This window comes from Cucumis melo, chromosome 4, assembly GCF_025177605.1.
Source record: "Cucumis melo cultivar AY chromosome 4, USDA_Cmelo_AY_1.0, whole genome shotgun sequence".
NCBI classification, from domain to species: Eukaryota; Viridiplantae; Streptophyta; class Magnoliopsida; order Cucurbitales; family Cucurbitaceae; genus Cucumis; species Cucumis melo.
In genome coordinates, this window is record NC_066860.1 from 31,298,940 (window position 1) to 31,312,031 (window position 13,092).

Consider the following 13,092-nt stretch of genomic DNA (forward strand, 5'->3'; position numbering starts at 1 on the left):
AACTTTTTAAAACAAAATTAATTAACCTAATCTAATTGATAATTGATAAGTGGCCATGATGATCATCAAATTTATAATGTTTTGGTTCTTTTCAAGAATTTAAAACTTCCATTGACTTGCAAAATTCGTCTGACATGATTAATTTCTTTTTTTAAAAAATCCAACTCAATAAAATCCAAATCAGTGATTTGATCTCTACAAGAAAAAACAACGGTAAAAATTAAAAAAAAAAAAAAAAAAAAAAAAAGGAAAAAGGAAAAAAATCGAACCTTGAATGCTATTGGGTTGCTTTTCATGTTCAATGTTGCAGCAGCAAAACAAAGAAAGAAGAAGAATAGAAAAAGCAGAATGAAATAACCATGAGAACAAAGAATGATGAACAAAAAGAAAAGAAAAGAAAAAGGTAAAAATAAGCAAAACCACTTGAGATAGGAAAGCTTTGTCATGTGTATAGTATAAGTTCCCTTTCCACCTTTTTGCTTCAAATAAATCAGAAGCATTTCCTGTGGACAATTGATGGCCCAGATTCATCATATTCTGCCTTAGCAATCCACATCTGTATTGAATCACACAAGATTTTGTAAATCACTCAATTATCTTGATCTATTATTATTAATTACATGTGGACACTAGGATCAAAACACACGACTAAGAAGCTAATACTTCAGTTGGGATAAAGTGTCATATACTTGGGCACTCTAGTAGTTATTAGACATTTATTAGTGCAATAAAAATATGTGTTAGGTACTAGCGGTACAAAGTGAATACAATACTCATTAAACACATACGTACACTAATTTCTCTTGTTAGATTAAAACACATATCGTCTAAGAAGAGCTTGATAATTCAGTTTGGATGTTAGATGCTTAGATAGTCCAAATAGTTATTGGACATTTATTAGTCCAATAAATATGTGTTAGATACTAGTGGTACAAAGTGAAAAAGAAGGCTTATGTTAAGCACATGACTAAGTAGTAATTTACCACAAAAATAATAGTGTAAAAACAAAATACATCAATCTTTTATTCTTAAGCATATAAAACCATAGAGTTGTTGACTTTAATTTTCCTTGTGTAAGAATTAGGGTTCTTGTTGTGTCAGTGTCTAGATTTTGATGACCTACCATCGTGTCTATGTTAAGGTCCGGTTTCTATATCCATATTCTTCTTTAAAATACACATATTAACTTTTATTAACCACATGCTATATAATAAGGGTAATTATAATGTTGAGTTTCGGAGTAGATGATATGATGAGTAAAATTTGATCTATATAGAAATGATGTGTATACCTGTTGGAAAGTGCTGAGGGAAGCTAAAATGGAGCCACCAATCCAGACACTGTACTTTCTTTCAGGTGGTGCTACCACTTTGATCTTCATGCTACTTGGAGCTAATGCAGTGATCTCCTTACTCATCCTGTCAGCAATGCCAGGGAACATGGTGGAACCGCCACTGAGGACAATGTTGCCGTAGAGATCCTTTCTAATATCGACATCACACTTCATGATAGAATTGTACGTGGTTTCATGAATACCAGCTGCTTCCATCCCTATCATGGATGGCTGGAAGAGAACTTCAGGGCATCGGAATCTTTCAGCACCAATAGTGATCACCTGTCCATCTGGTAGTTCATAGCTCTTCTCCACTGAAGAGCTGGTTTTTGATGTCTCTAACTCTTGCTCGTAATCCAGGGCTATGTAAGCTAGTTTCTCCTTCATGTCTCTCACAATTTCACGCTCGGCGGTGGTGGTGAACGAGTAGCCACGTTCAGTCAATATTTTCATTAGAGCATCTGTGAGATCACGGCCAGCCAAATCTAGACGGAGGATGGCATGTGGGAGAGCATACCCTTCGTAGATTGGAACTGTGTGGCTGACACCATCACCAGAATCCAAAACGATCCCTACGAGTTCAAAACAACCCATAATATACATACATGAAGACCAAAGCAAGGCACAAAGAAAATATAATAAAACATATCAAACTACACAATTTCTAACCTAGCCCTAGAGAAGATAATAAAAAATATATGTACTTTGATAGAGGAGAGGAACCTTTTACATCAATTGAACAGCTCCTTAGACAATGAAAATTAATCTGATAAAGTTTGCTTGTGTTTGTGAGTGAAGGGAGGGGCCTAAAGGGGTTATTCATTATGGAAAGTTGGGTATGATGATGTTAAGGTAAACTGAATCAGAAAACTATACAAGGTTGTTTCTGTATAAACATCTTTAGTTCTATCCATCTCCTTAATAACAATGAAAAGATAAAAAACATTTGGAGAAAGGTAATAGATCGTTTACCGGTTGTGCGACCACTGGCATAAAGGGAAAGGACGGCCTGGATAGCAACATACATAGCGGGAGTGTTGAAAGTCTCAAACATTATTTGGGTCATTTTCTCTCTATTCGCCTTGGGATTCAATGGTGCTTCGGTGAGCAGAACTGGATGCTCTTCTGGAGCAACTCGAAGCTCGTTGTAGAAAGTGTGATGCCAAATTTTCTCCATATCATCCCAATTGCTAACGATACCATGCTCAATGGGATATTTTAAAGTCAAAATACCTCTCTTCGATTGAGCTTCATCACCAACATAGGCATCCTTTTGGCCCATACCAACCATAACACCGGTGTGTCTGGGACGACCAACAATGCTAGGGAATACAGCCCTTGGAGCATCGTCTCCAGCAAATCCAGCCTACAGATAGTAGTGTCAGTAATTGTTGCAAAATATAAATTGTAATGCTAGTAAGAAAGGCGATTGCAAAATAAAAAAACCCAAAAAGGTGTAACTGTAACGCGATGTTCATGGATGTCGGATCAATACCTTGACCATCCCTGTTCCATTATCACAAACGAGAGGCTGAATATCCTCGGAATCTGCCATCGTGAATTGTCTGCAGCAAAAAGTCGCAAATTATTGCCGACATTCAGATTAAAATTACAATCATCTTCAGATCAATCCCCCGATATGAAAAGTAAAGAATTCTAGAATTCTTACACGTAAAAAATAAAAAATATTGTAACATGTTAACAGAACACCAAAACTAAGTAATTTAGCCCATTTAGGCTGCACATTTTCAACATCCGATCCAATTCTACGGATCCTTACAAGAGAAATATACCAAAAGAAATATAAACTAGAACGAATCATCGGAGAAATTTTGTCCAATCCTTATTCGTGAGCTCATATTAATCACATAATCCAGCAGCATTTTCCAAATAACGAAAACTTAAATCTAAACACAATGCAAAAAATTAAAGGACACGATCAACACAATTCAACATACAGTAAACAAATCACCGCAGAAAAATTGCTCGATCATCATTTCTGAGCTTATATTTATTAATCGATAACACTTAATCCACCAGAATTCCCAAAATAACAATGAAATTTCCAATCCAAACACAATGCGATGATGGACGCAATTCATTATTCAATAAATAAATCACCACAAACAAAATTTATCGATCATTGTTTTCAAACTGATATTAATTACATAACCATCAAAATTTCCAAAATAACAAAGAGAAAATAAATCTACCACAATGCGAAACCAAAAACTGATAAGATCAACCCAATTCAACATACAATAAATGAATCACCTAAAATTTTTTACACGATCACGATTTCTGAGCTGATATCAATCACAGAATCCATCGTCATTTCCAAATAAAAAAAAAAAGAAAATCCAATCCAAACACAATGCGGAAACAAAAACAGGAATGCTCGTATCATCAACGCAAATCGACGTGAAAAAAAGATCAAACAGTGGCTTACCGTCTTGGGGATTCAGAACATCATCCTCGTAGAAAATCAAAATAAAAAAAAGTAAGAAATTAGGATCTATTGATAATACCTTAGAAATCAAGAAACTCTTCGTGTTCTTGAAACTGCGAAGGTGGTGGCAATGGCAATGGCAATGGCAATGGAGAACAAAGAAGGAAAGAAAAAGAAAGAAACTACCCGCCCCCGTCCCTCCCTTTCTTGTTTTTAAAAAGGAATGCGAAAAAGCAAATCAACCCACATCATTACCTTTCCGCAAATCGTGACCGTCTATTCGGAATCTCTGATCGCACGCGTCAAATTCTCGTTGGATCTAGCTGTCTAACTTTTCGGTCATCGCCTTCTCCTGGACCGTTATGCCCTTCACATCGGACGATCCTCTCCTCTCGTTGACCAGGGTTAAATTCGGAATTCAATTACTTCATTATTATTATTATTATTACATTTCCCAATATTCTTCCCATTATTAATTTTTTTTAACACGTATTAAAATATTACACATGTTTGTAATTGTTTTTATTTTATGAATCTTTTTTTTTTTCCATTTTATAATTCATATTCTTAATATGAGTAAATATTTATGAATTGTTCTAAATTTAGAAGAATTTAAATGTATCTAAACAAATTAAATTTATGGTAAAAATTTGGAGATATTTGGACAACTAAAATTAATGAGATATTACTAAAAATCAATTACAAATTTTTATAGAAAGTAATAATATAAAATATTTGCATATCCCAAATTAAAAAGTATTTGCTTAGAATGAAGCAAAATAAAAACAATAAAATAAAGTATTTGTTTGTTTGTTATATTTAAGGTTATTTCTTTCAGACTACAAGATTGCTAATCTCACATATAAAAAAAATTCATAAATTAAAACTCCAATTCTATATATAATTTTATTAGTATAACACTAACTCTTTTTTCGAATATAAATTCACAGATTGAACAATTTATGAATAAATTTAGAAGTGATTATATTTTTGGATAACTAAAAAAAAAATACATATTTCTTAACATTAATAATTAATAATAATAAACAAAAGCTTCTAAAATAAGGTGAAAACCTATAGGACAACTTGTTATTGCTAAGAAAGTGAGGGTGTCTTTATTATTATTTATTTTTTCCTTAAAAAATGGCCCTACTAAAAAAAAGTTGTTCTTTAGTATGGGGTTTGGAAATGTGTTAAAAAGGGAAAGATTCCAACTAAGATTTTTACTTTCGTGGTTGGGCGATTAAGTCCCTTGAAGCTTTGGCGATGTGTCGTGGCTTGAGTGCTTTATTTGACTATTTCTCTTGTAGTTTGCCCTCTTTTTTAGGAATCAAATCTGATTGTAGTGAGCTGATCATTAACGCTATTTTGCTTAAGAGTACGAACTTGTCTGAGTTACCTTGTTTTGTCAAAGAGATTGGGATTTTTGTTGTGTTCTGAGCATGGCACGACGCACCATTTGACCCGCTCGACTGCTGTAAGTGGGAATTGAGCAGAGTTTTTCTATGGCCCATCTGATCTTCTTCTCGCTTCGTTGTATTATTCCGGACTCTTCGCTCCTCCGCCTTAATTTAATGAGGAGGTTTGTAATGATGGTTAGTGGTTTGAATGCATTCTTATTGTAAAAAAAAAAAAAACTTGTTTGATTTTGAACACTTAAAATCAAATTATTTAGATTAATATATGTTTGGCTAGTCCAATGCACTAATGACTAAGAGAATTATGTCTCAAATCTTCCTACTTCTAAAAAAACTTCACGTCGAGTTAAATTTATTTTGTTCATTTTTCACGTTTCATATATCTTTAAAACTACTCTTTAATAATATTTCAATTTTGTTAGTACAACAATGGTGAAAATAAATGATCGAACCTCTCACTTTTATAATAGAAAGTTGTATCAATTATTGCTAAACTAAGTTTACTTTCACTAATATAGAAGAATAGATATTTGAAATAAGTATGCATCGATGATAATTTATAATAGTATTAAGTATTGAGTTTTAATTGTTATTTCAAATCAACCCTACACCGGTCATATCCCTAAATCTCATTCAAACTAACGAATTTCTATTATATACGAAGGTTTAGGATAATATTATATATAGACAAATGATGTTTGGTTTCAAATTGGTGGATGACTACTAATTTTACGATCTCTATAAAAATACGAAGATATATTTCCAAATCGGATAATAACTTTAAAAGATGTCGAAATTACAAATTAGCACTTAATTTTTCTCTGGAGGAATAGAAAAATAGCAATGAATATCAAATATTTGTTCACATAGAAATCAACGTCCTCGATAAAGATTCGAATATTGAAGAGAGATAAAATTATCGCATTAATAAACAAAACTACTTTCAAAATCTTTGAGTAAACTTGCAACAACCGAAAATCACCACTAACAGTTCATTTGAATCTTCTATCCTTCTTGTACAACCAATTAGTAAATAAGATATCGAATAAATCAATACTTTTATTACTATTTTTTTATTAAACTTTAAAGAAAGATAAAAGAAAAAACTTTAGAGAGTGTCTCTTTTGATGAATGTAGGTTCTGTTTCCCATTTTTTCTTGCCCATCAAATTATAGGTTAAGATATTTTGTTTCTTATTTCCAATGCTAGCATGCAATATTGTAAAAAGATTAGCTGTTGGTATTTTATAGGTCCAATCCAATAAGTTATTAAACATGTCAAAAACTTTAATTTGATGTATTCTATTAAATCAATAAACTTGATTATATATAAATATATATAATATATTTACGAATTCGTTAAGCACAAAATATAAAAGTTTAGAAATTTATTTATTGTATTCAAGATGAAACAAAATTATTATAAAATATAATAAAATTTTAGATTTTATGGAATATTTTTATCTTATAAAAACAGTTTTGTCATTTGATAATTAATTAATCTATTATTATTATTTTTTTGGTTGGCAGCAATTTGTATAATTTAAGGTTAATAAAATAAAACAGATAAGTCTACTACGTATATCTCTGAGCTCAAACCGACCCCGATCCATGGCCGCTTTCATTCACTCTCTGGAGGAGCAAAAGAGTTCCATTTAACTTATTTACTTATTACCCACCATTCTCCTTCGCTCTACTATTTTTGGGGCTTTAATCGTTCTATTTCCAGATGATGAACGGCGGCGGCGGCATCAAAACGGCACTCCTCAATCCCCAGGCAGATTGTTTTGGCTTGAAAACTGCTTTTTTTCATTCTACGTCTGTTCTCGACCGCAAAAGACGCAGTCATTGGGATTCTGTGAGTTTCTTCTGATGCAATTGTTAATATCGTTTGGTCTTATGGTGCTTGCTTTATATGGATAACCATAGCGTGGATGATACCGTAATCCTTCTTACTTGGATTTTTTTAATAAAAGGAATGGTATGTTGCATCGTTCAAATTAGTGTATTTTGGGCTTTCTGATGTGAAATTGCAGATTTTGTATATTGAGTTTGAATCTTCTGTTTTTGGAGGGAGAATTTAGTGAGTCTAGGTTTGGTTGGGCAAGTTTTCAGAGGCGGCAAGAATGTGTTTGATAGAACTATTTCTGAATTTTTGAGCAATACAATCTCTTAAAAAGTGGAATCACTTAACAAATCAGCTATACTTCAATTTGGCCTCCAGTTCCTGTAGCATTCAATCGCCATCTGTCCATTCTAGCTAATGAACACGTTATGACCAAGTTGAATATAAGGATTTATTAGTTATTAGTCATGAAATTGATTAGTTTGCATTAGCAGTGACTGTGAATGGATGATATGGCTGCAAGTACAGAAGTACTCTATTCCCTCTTAGTACAAAATAATCAAGCCCGCAAGAATGAACTCCACTAGAGAAAAGGTTTCCAACTAAGTAAAATATTGCTTAGAGAATAATTTCAAAAAAGTATTCAAAATCATAGCCCAAAGAGAAGCATGGACAAACTTCACAAGGGTCCCTTATCCACACCTCAAAACATTCTATTGTTCCTCTCCTCCCGAAATTAATATCCCACAATAAAACACACACACACTTGTGAACCACAAAAAACGGTCTTTCTCTTTGAAAGGTCGAATGGAGGTGAAACTCCCCGATCATCAAACGCTTTTTCAAATCATGGAACCCTTCTCTGTTTTTTTCAAATCATTTGCAGGATTACTAGTCCATAGGCGCATTAGATGATGTGAAGCAAACTACTTAACTTCCTTTTCCTTGTTGAATTTTCTGAATGCGGTCACGTATAGGGTTGCTTTTTGGCAATTCTGTTTGATATAGTAGAATTTGAATAACAATGTCTCCTGTACTCTAATACTTTAAATCTTACTATTATTTTGTTATGGATTTCTTATCTCTTCGAATTTTAGATGGTAGGCTGCAACCTGAGATGTTTGAGAGCCAGACTTTATGAGATTTAGCGGTGTGTTTTCTGAGACTCGAGATAAGAAGTGTCATCGATAAAGAGACTGCGTAGACCATTTTTTTCTTTGATTCTTTTGAACTTATTATTGTTGCATAGCAACCTGGATACTAACTAGTTGCTCAAAATGAACACTCCCTATAATGAATCTCTTGCTTTATGTTTTGTACTAATATTCATACACTTTTCTGCAGAGATGCAACCACTATACGAAGAGTTTTAGAAGGATTAATACAAAACAATCATTGCTGCGCAATGTCAGTGCCTATGCAGAATTCCTCTTTCAGGTTGCATTAGTCGCCCTGTTAACTTCGCTACTCAATCCTTTTCCATTATCCCGCTTCTTCTTTGAAATCAGCTTTTGATACTCATATAGCTCATAGGAGATAGGGTCCATTGATAAAACTCTATGAATTGAAGTTTCATCTTTGCATTGTGAGGAGGCTCTATGGTTCTCTTGTTAGAATCTCAAAGATGAAAATTATTCCTTTTTTTATGATGCTAGAATAAAAGGTAGAAATTAGAGTTTTCATCACCTTTTGAAAGCCATTTCAGTAACCTTGTTCATTTGGACAAGTCTTCTCAGTCGCAGTCCAATTTTTTTTTTTTTTAACTTTAGTTACTGCTTCACACAAGGTCATCTCTATGCTTGTGGCTGGACTTGTTAACTAAGAATTAACATCTGACTGATGATCCTGGATATCCTGCTCATAAAAGTTCAAAACATTTCGGTTTTGACCTGAATAGTATTAAATGTGGTTTTACTTTCAAAAGGATTTTTGCATCATCCTTGTTGCTTTCGGTATTTCAGAGTTGGCGGGATGAGGTTGAGGCTAATGATCCTTCCTCGAGTAGTGGCACTTCATGGTTTAAAAGGCACTCATTTAGGGGCTCTAAAAGAGACAGGATCAACCAGAGATCAGGGTGTTCGAGCAGAAGTAAGTAACCTCTTTATTACATATCCTCCACAATACTAATGTATCTTGGCACTCACTCTTTTTTGTTTTAATGTAAAAAAGAAAAAAGAGGAATTAATAAATAATATCATCTAAACCGTCTATTTGTTTTTACGATCTAGAAGTTGAGGAGTTGTTACTCATAAGCCGAGGAGTTGTTACTAATGTATATCGGCACTCATAATGGTTTGCAAGTAAAAGGACTGGTGTGACATGTATTGCAACACTTGGTTTCATTTACAATTATTTCTAAAAAATATTTTTCCTTCATAGTTCTAAGTCATGACTTTTTTTTTTGGAGAGATGAGCCATTTCTTTGATTACATTGGTGATGGCTGTATATCCATTTCGGATCTCTCTAACATTTTTAAAATCATGTTGACTGCTGCTCTTATTCCTTAATGGTGTTAAATTGAGATATCTAGCTTGTTTGGCAAATTATTTAGAAATATGACTTTAGTTTTTTAAAACATAGGAGGATTTTGGATAACATAACAAAGAGATTTACGTACTTTTTATGATCTTTTTGAAACAAGCCAAAAACCAAAAAACAAATGGCTACCAAACGAAGTGTTAATGTTATTGCTCCCATAATCGTTTTTACTTTTAAGAATTAGGATCAAATGGCTTCTGTAAAGTTCAGCATGTGGGAAACTAAAATCACTAATATTTCAAAAAATAAAATTAAAATCACTATTCACAAATCTTGAAAAAAAATATATATAAAGAATAAAAAAATCTTCTATTCACAAAATCTGTGATTAGAAAATTAAAAGTTACTTTCATTTGTTCTAAGAAAATAAAACTCTCACTCGGCTAGTTCTCTCTGAATTTTTGTTCTCATTCTTCCTCATCAGGTTTTGAGTTTACTGAAGATGATCCTGATGTTGAGACTGTCTTCCGATCTGCATTTGGTGGATATCGGTCTTATTACTGGTCTTTTATTAATGAAGAGAATCCTCAATGGAGGAGTTCAACAAATAACTCAAGTAACTATGGGAGATCTTGGACATGGCAATATAAGTCAAATAACTATGGGAGATCTTGGAGCTGGCAACATAGGGTCGATGAAGATTATGACTCTTTTAATGGATATGAGGATTCGGATGCAAATTTGGTGTCGCATAGGCTTGCTCTTGGACTACAAGCGTCTGGTCCACTCAAACTTGAAGATGTTAAAAATGCGTGAGCTTTCATTCTGAGTATTTTGACTTTGCATCACTCAAGTGTAGCGCATTCTATCTTGTCTTTGATAGAGAATCAGCGATGCTGAAAGGCTTTCTTTTCAATCCTCTCTTTCAATTTCTGTACTTTCTTCAATCTTTTGAACCTTTTTCTTCCATTTTAGGTATCGAGCATGTGCAATGAAATGGCATCCAGATCGTCACCAAGGTTCCTCCAAGGTAGTAGTCTAAGGAGCATTGAGCTAGCATTTCATGTTAGCATGCCAAAATTTGGACACTTAGACACTTGTTGGACAAACTTCAAACACTCGTTAGCACGATAGATATACTTTACACTCTAGTTGTATAAAGTCAAATATAGGCCATTGCTAGATATGTTGTGAATCCTTGTTAATTACTACATAGATATGAAAAATTATACAAATATATATACAAAAAAAATTATACAAAAAAAGAGAAGATTATAGGACAAAAATAATAAATTTTGAGTGCAAAATACTTTAAACTTCTTTTTATAGGTGATATAAATGCATAAACTTACCGACTTAGAATATTTTTAGATGTATAGAAATGACATATTTTGATAACTATCTCCTTGTTATATATGTGTCCTATATTTTCGTAAATTCACGTGTCTCTCTATCATATCCATATCTCTGCTTCATAGGTGGTAGCACCACCATGAACCCCCAATATCAATAGGATAGACATACCAATCTGTCAGTATCTGTATGCTGCAATGCTGAATGATAACACAAATGCAGGTGATGGCGGAGGAGAAGTTCAAAGTTTGCAGTGTGGCATATCAATCATTGTGCGACAAGTTAGCGGTAAATTAAGGATAGCATCTTCATCCAAATTCCAACCTATTGCAGATCATTAAGGATGCTGTCACGCTTTTTCTTTCATATCTTGATCTCAACACTTTTTTGATATGATATTGGGACCGTCATATCTGAAGTTTTGGTTATTATTTAATGCTGACAATTTGTTTGGCAAGACGTAAAGAGTACTACTGTGTCCATTTTTATACGGTATCAATAATTATAGTAGGAAAGTTGTATAATTTACTGTTGTTTTTAACTGTATCGAACTACTTAGTTTATAACATGTTTGAGACTATGGAATAAGAACATTTTGAAAAATACACATGTAGTCGTTAGCTATCTCTTATTTGACTGTTCAGTGTTGGTTGGTAATTTTTTGATCGATGAAGTGAAAAAAAGGGTCTTGCCAATAGAGCTTGTTCAGAGATTTACTGGGCATCTTGTTTCCGTTTTTACCAAATTTCGAAAATCTCTATTCTCTTGTTTTTTCTTTTCTTTTTCTGGGAAGAAATTTATGTTGGAAAAATGTGAGATTGAAGTCAACTTTCATGGTGTAATATTATGTCAATTATCAATAAGCTAAATTTACTTTGACGAGACATGTTTTTATATCGGTAGTCATACACAATTAGATTAGTTAAACCTTCGCATTATAAAAGTGTAAATAAGTTAATGCAATCATGTTAAATAATTGTTTGAACTTTTTTAAATTAGAATTATTAAGCATAGTTTTAGAAAGAGAAAATGATGGGTGGTGCACCAAAAAGAAAGTTACAATTTATTTTTGTTCATAAATTAATCCATTATAACCATTTTAATTCTAAACTTTTATTTTCATCAACTTACTTCCCAATTTAGATATAAACTCGTGAAATTGACAAACTTTTAGAGAAAGACAACATTGGAGTTAGACTCTTTTTTCTGCCGTCGATAGAATTTATGAGTTTTGGCCGAAACCGCCAATAGTTAATTAGAGCATTGATCAAACTTATTTTTTTACTAACATTCAATTTTCTGAAATTAAATGGACGAAAAAAAAAAAACTAAACATTTGTTTGGTAATTAACTTAACTTTGTATTTTATTCCGTTATGATTTATAAACTCTTAAAAGTGTATGTTTTAGTCTCTAAATTTTAAGAAAAAAGAATATATTTCGGTGATTTGGTCCCTCTTGTTAGATCAGATGTTTTTTATACGTGAATGATGACTAGATGTCAAAGAATACAGTCGTTCTTAAAAATCAATGGTTTTAATTTTCAGTTAGGTCAAGTGGTAGTTTGATGTTTTATCCTATAACTCAAAAGGTCATTTCACTTTTCAAATTTTATTTGTGACATTTTGACGCATTAACATTCTACAATTTTTTTATGTCTTAAGTTGATTGAGATGTTTCATTTTTCTTCCTTTTTCAGGTGGACAAAGAGTCATTCATTGTGAGAATATTTTGTCTCCAAGTTTCTAGAGTTTATTTATACCTAAATTGTACTTATTTTATTTTATAGTTTATATTACGTTGTCATGAATGTTAGTATAAACATGTTCTATTTTTTTTTACTCAATTTACTTATGATTTGCTTCAAAATTCTAATCTTAAAAAGAAATAGTAAAGTGTGGGAGGGCTAAGGAGGGATGAGAGAGATCTTGGTTTCGAAGAAAAAATAAACTAAATTAAATTTTGAGTTTATTCATCAATGTGGCACAAAAGTTTTATAGAATAAATTAACGAGATTTATTTTCATTCATCCATTTGGGTAACATGCTAAATCTATAAAAACTAGAGAAGTCAATTTGGTGAATGGGTTAACTAAATACTAACAAAGTAATATTTCTTAAAAGTTCAGAAATTCATATAGATGTTCTTAAAAGTTTGTAACCAAAATAGATATAAATAGAAAGAGAATTAGTTTCATAAAAGTGTGATCCCCCGCG

The 13,092-nt window shown here is 32.5% G+C and overlaps 2 protein-coding genes across 3 annotated transcripts; one reads left to right on the plus strand and one right to left on the minus strand.

The window, feature by feature from the left end:
• Positions 1-254: 254 nt before the first annotated feature.
• Positions 255-3,980, minus strand: LOC103486762 (actin-like). Its single transcript, XM_008444830.3, has 5 exons — positions 3,862-3,980; positions 2,829-2,898; positions 2,306-2,699; positions 1,292-1,905; positions 255-556 (listed from the first exon to the last, which is right to left on the minus strand). Exons 2-5 carry the CDS (start codon positions 2,886-2,888, stop codon positions 491-493), a joined length of 1,134 nt encoding a protein of 377 aa, XP_008443052.1. The 5' UTR covers positions 2,889-2,898; positions 3,862-3,980; the 3' UTR covers positions 255-490.
• Positions 3,981-6,769: 2,789 nt separating this feature from the next.
• LOC103486761 (uncharacterized) lies at positions 6,770-11,480 on the plus strand. Of its 2 annotated transcripts, none has more exons than XM_051084053.1 (6): positions 6,770-7,057; positions 8,390-8,482; positions 9,007-9,133; positions 10,009-10,336; positions 10,500-10,554; positions 11,003-11,480. In XM_051084053.1, exons 1-6 carry the CDS (start codon positions 6,929-6,931, stop codon positions 11,018-11,020), a joined length of 750 nt encoding a protein of 249 aa, XP_050940010.1. In that variant the 5' UTR covers positions 6,770-6,928; the 3' UTR covers positions 11,021-11,480. The 2 variants fall into 2 exon arrangements, with proteins under 2 accessions (XP_050940010.1, XP_008443050.1); XM_008444828.3 differs by having other exon boundaries at positions 6,772-7,057; positions 11,100-11,480.
• The last annotated feature ends 1,612 nt before the right edge of the window (positions 11,481-13,092 follow it).

Excerpts from the sequence above, each read along its gene's own strand:
- LOC103486762 (XM_008444830.3), bottom strand. The coding sequence starts at position 2,888 with ATGGCAGATTCCGAGGATATTCAGCCTCTCGTTTGTGATAATGGAACA. Across the intron at positions 2,700-2,828 it reads ATGGAACAGGGATGGTCAAG|GCTGGATTTGCTGGAGACGA; the intron begins GTATTGATCCGA and ends TACTATCTGTAG. Across the intron at positions 557-1,291 it reads CCCTCAGCACTTTCCAACAG|ATGTGGATTGCTAAGGCAGA; the intron begins GTATACACATCA and ends GATTCAATACAG.
- LOC103486761 (XM_008444828.3), top strand. The coding sequence starts at position 6,929 with ATGATGAACGGCGGCGGCGGCATCAAAACGGCACTCCTCAATCCCCAG. Across the intron at positions 7,058-8,389 it reads GACGCAGTCATTGGGATTCT|AGATGCAACCACTATACGAA; the intron begins GTGAGTTTCTTC and ends ACTTTTCTGCAG. Across the intron at positions 8,483-9,006 it reads ATGCAGAATTCCTCTTTCAG|AGTTGGCGGGATGAGGTTGA; the intron begins GTTGCATTAGTC and ends TCGGTATTTCAG.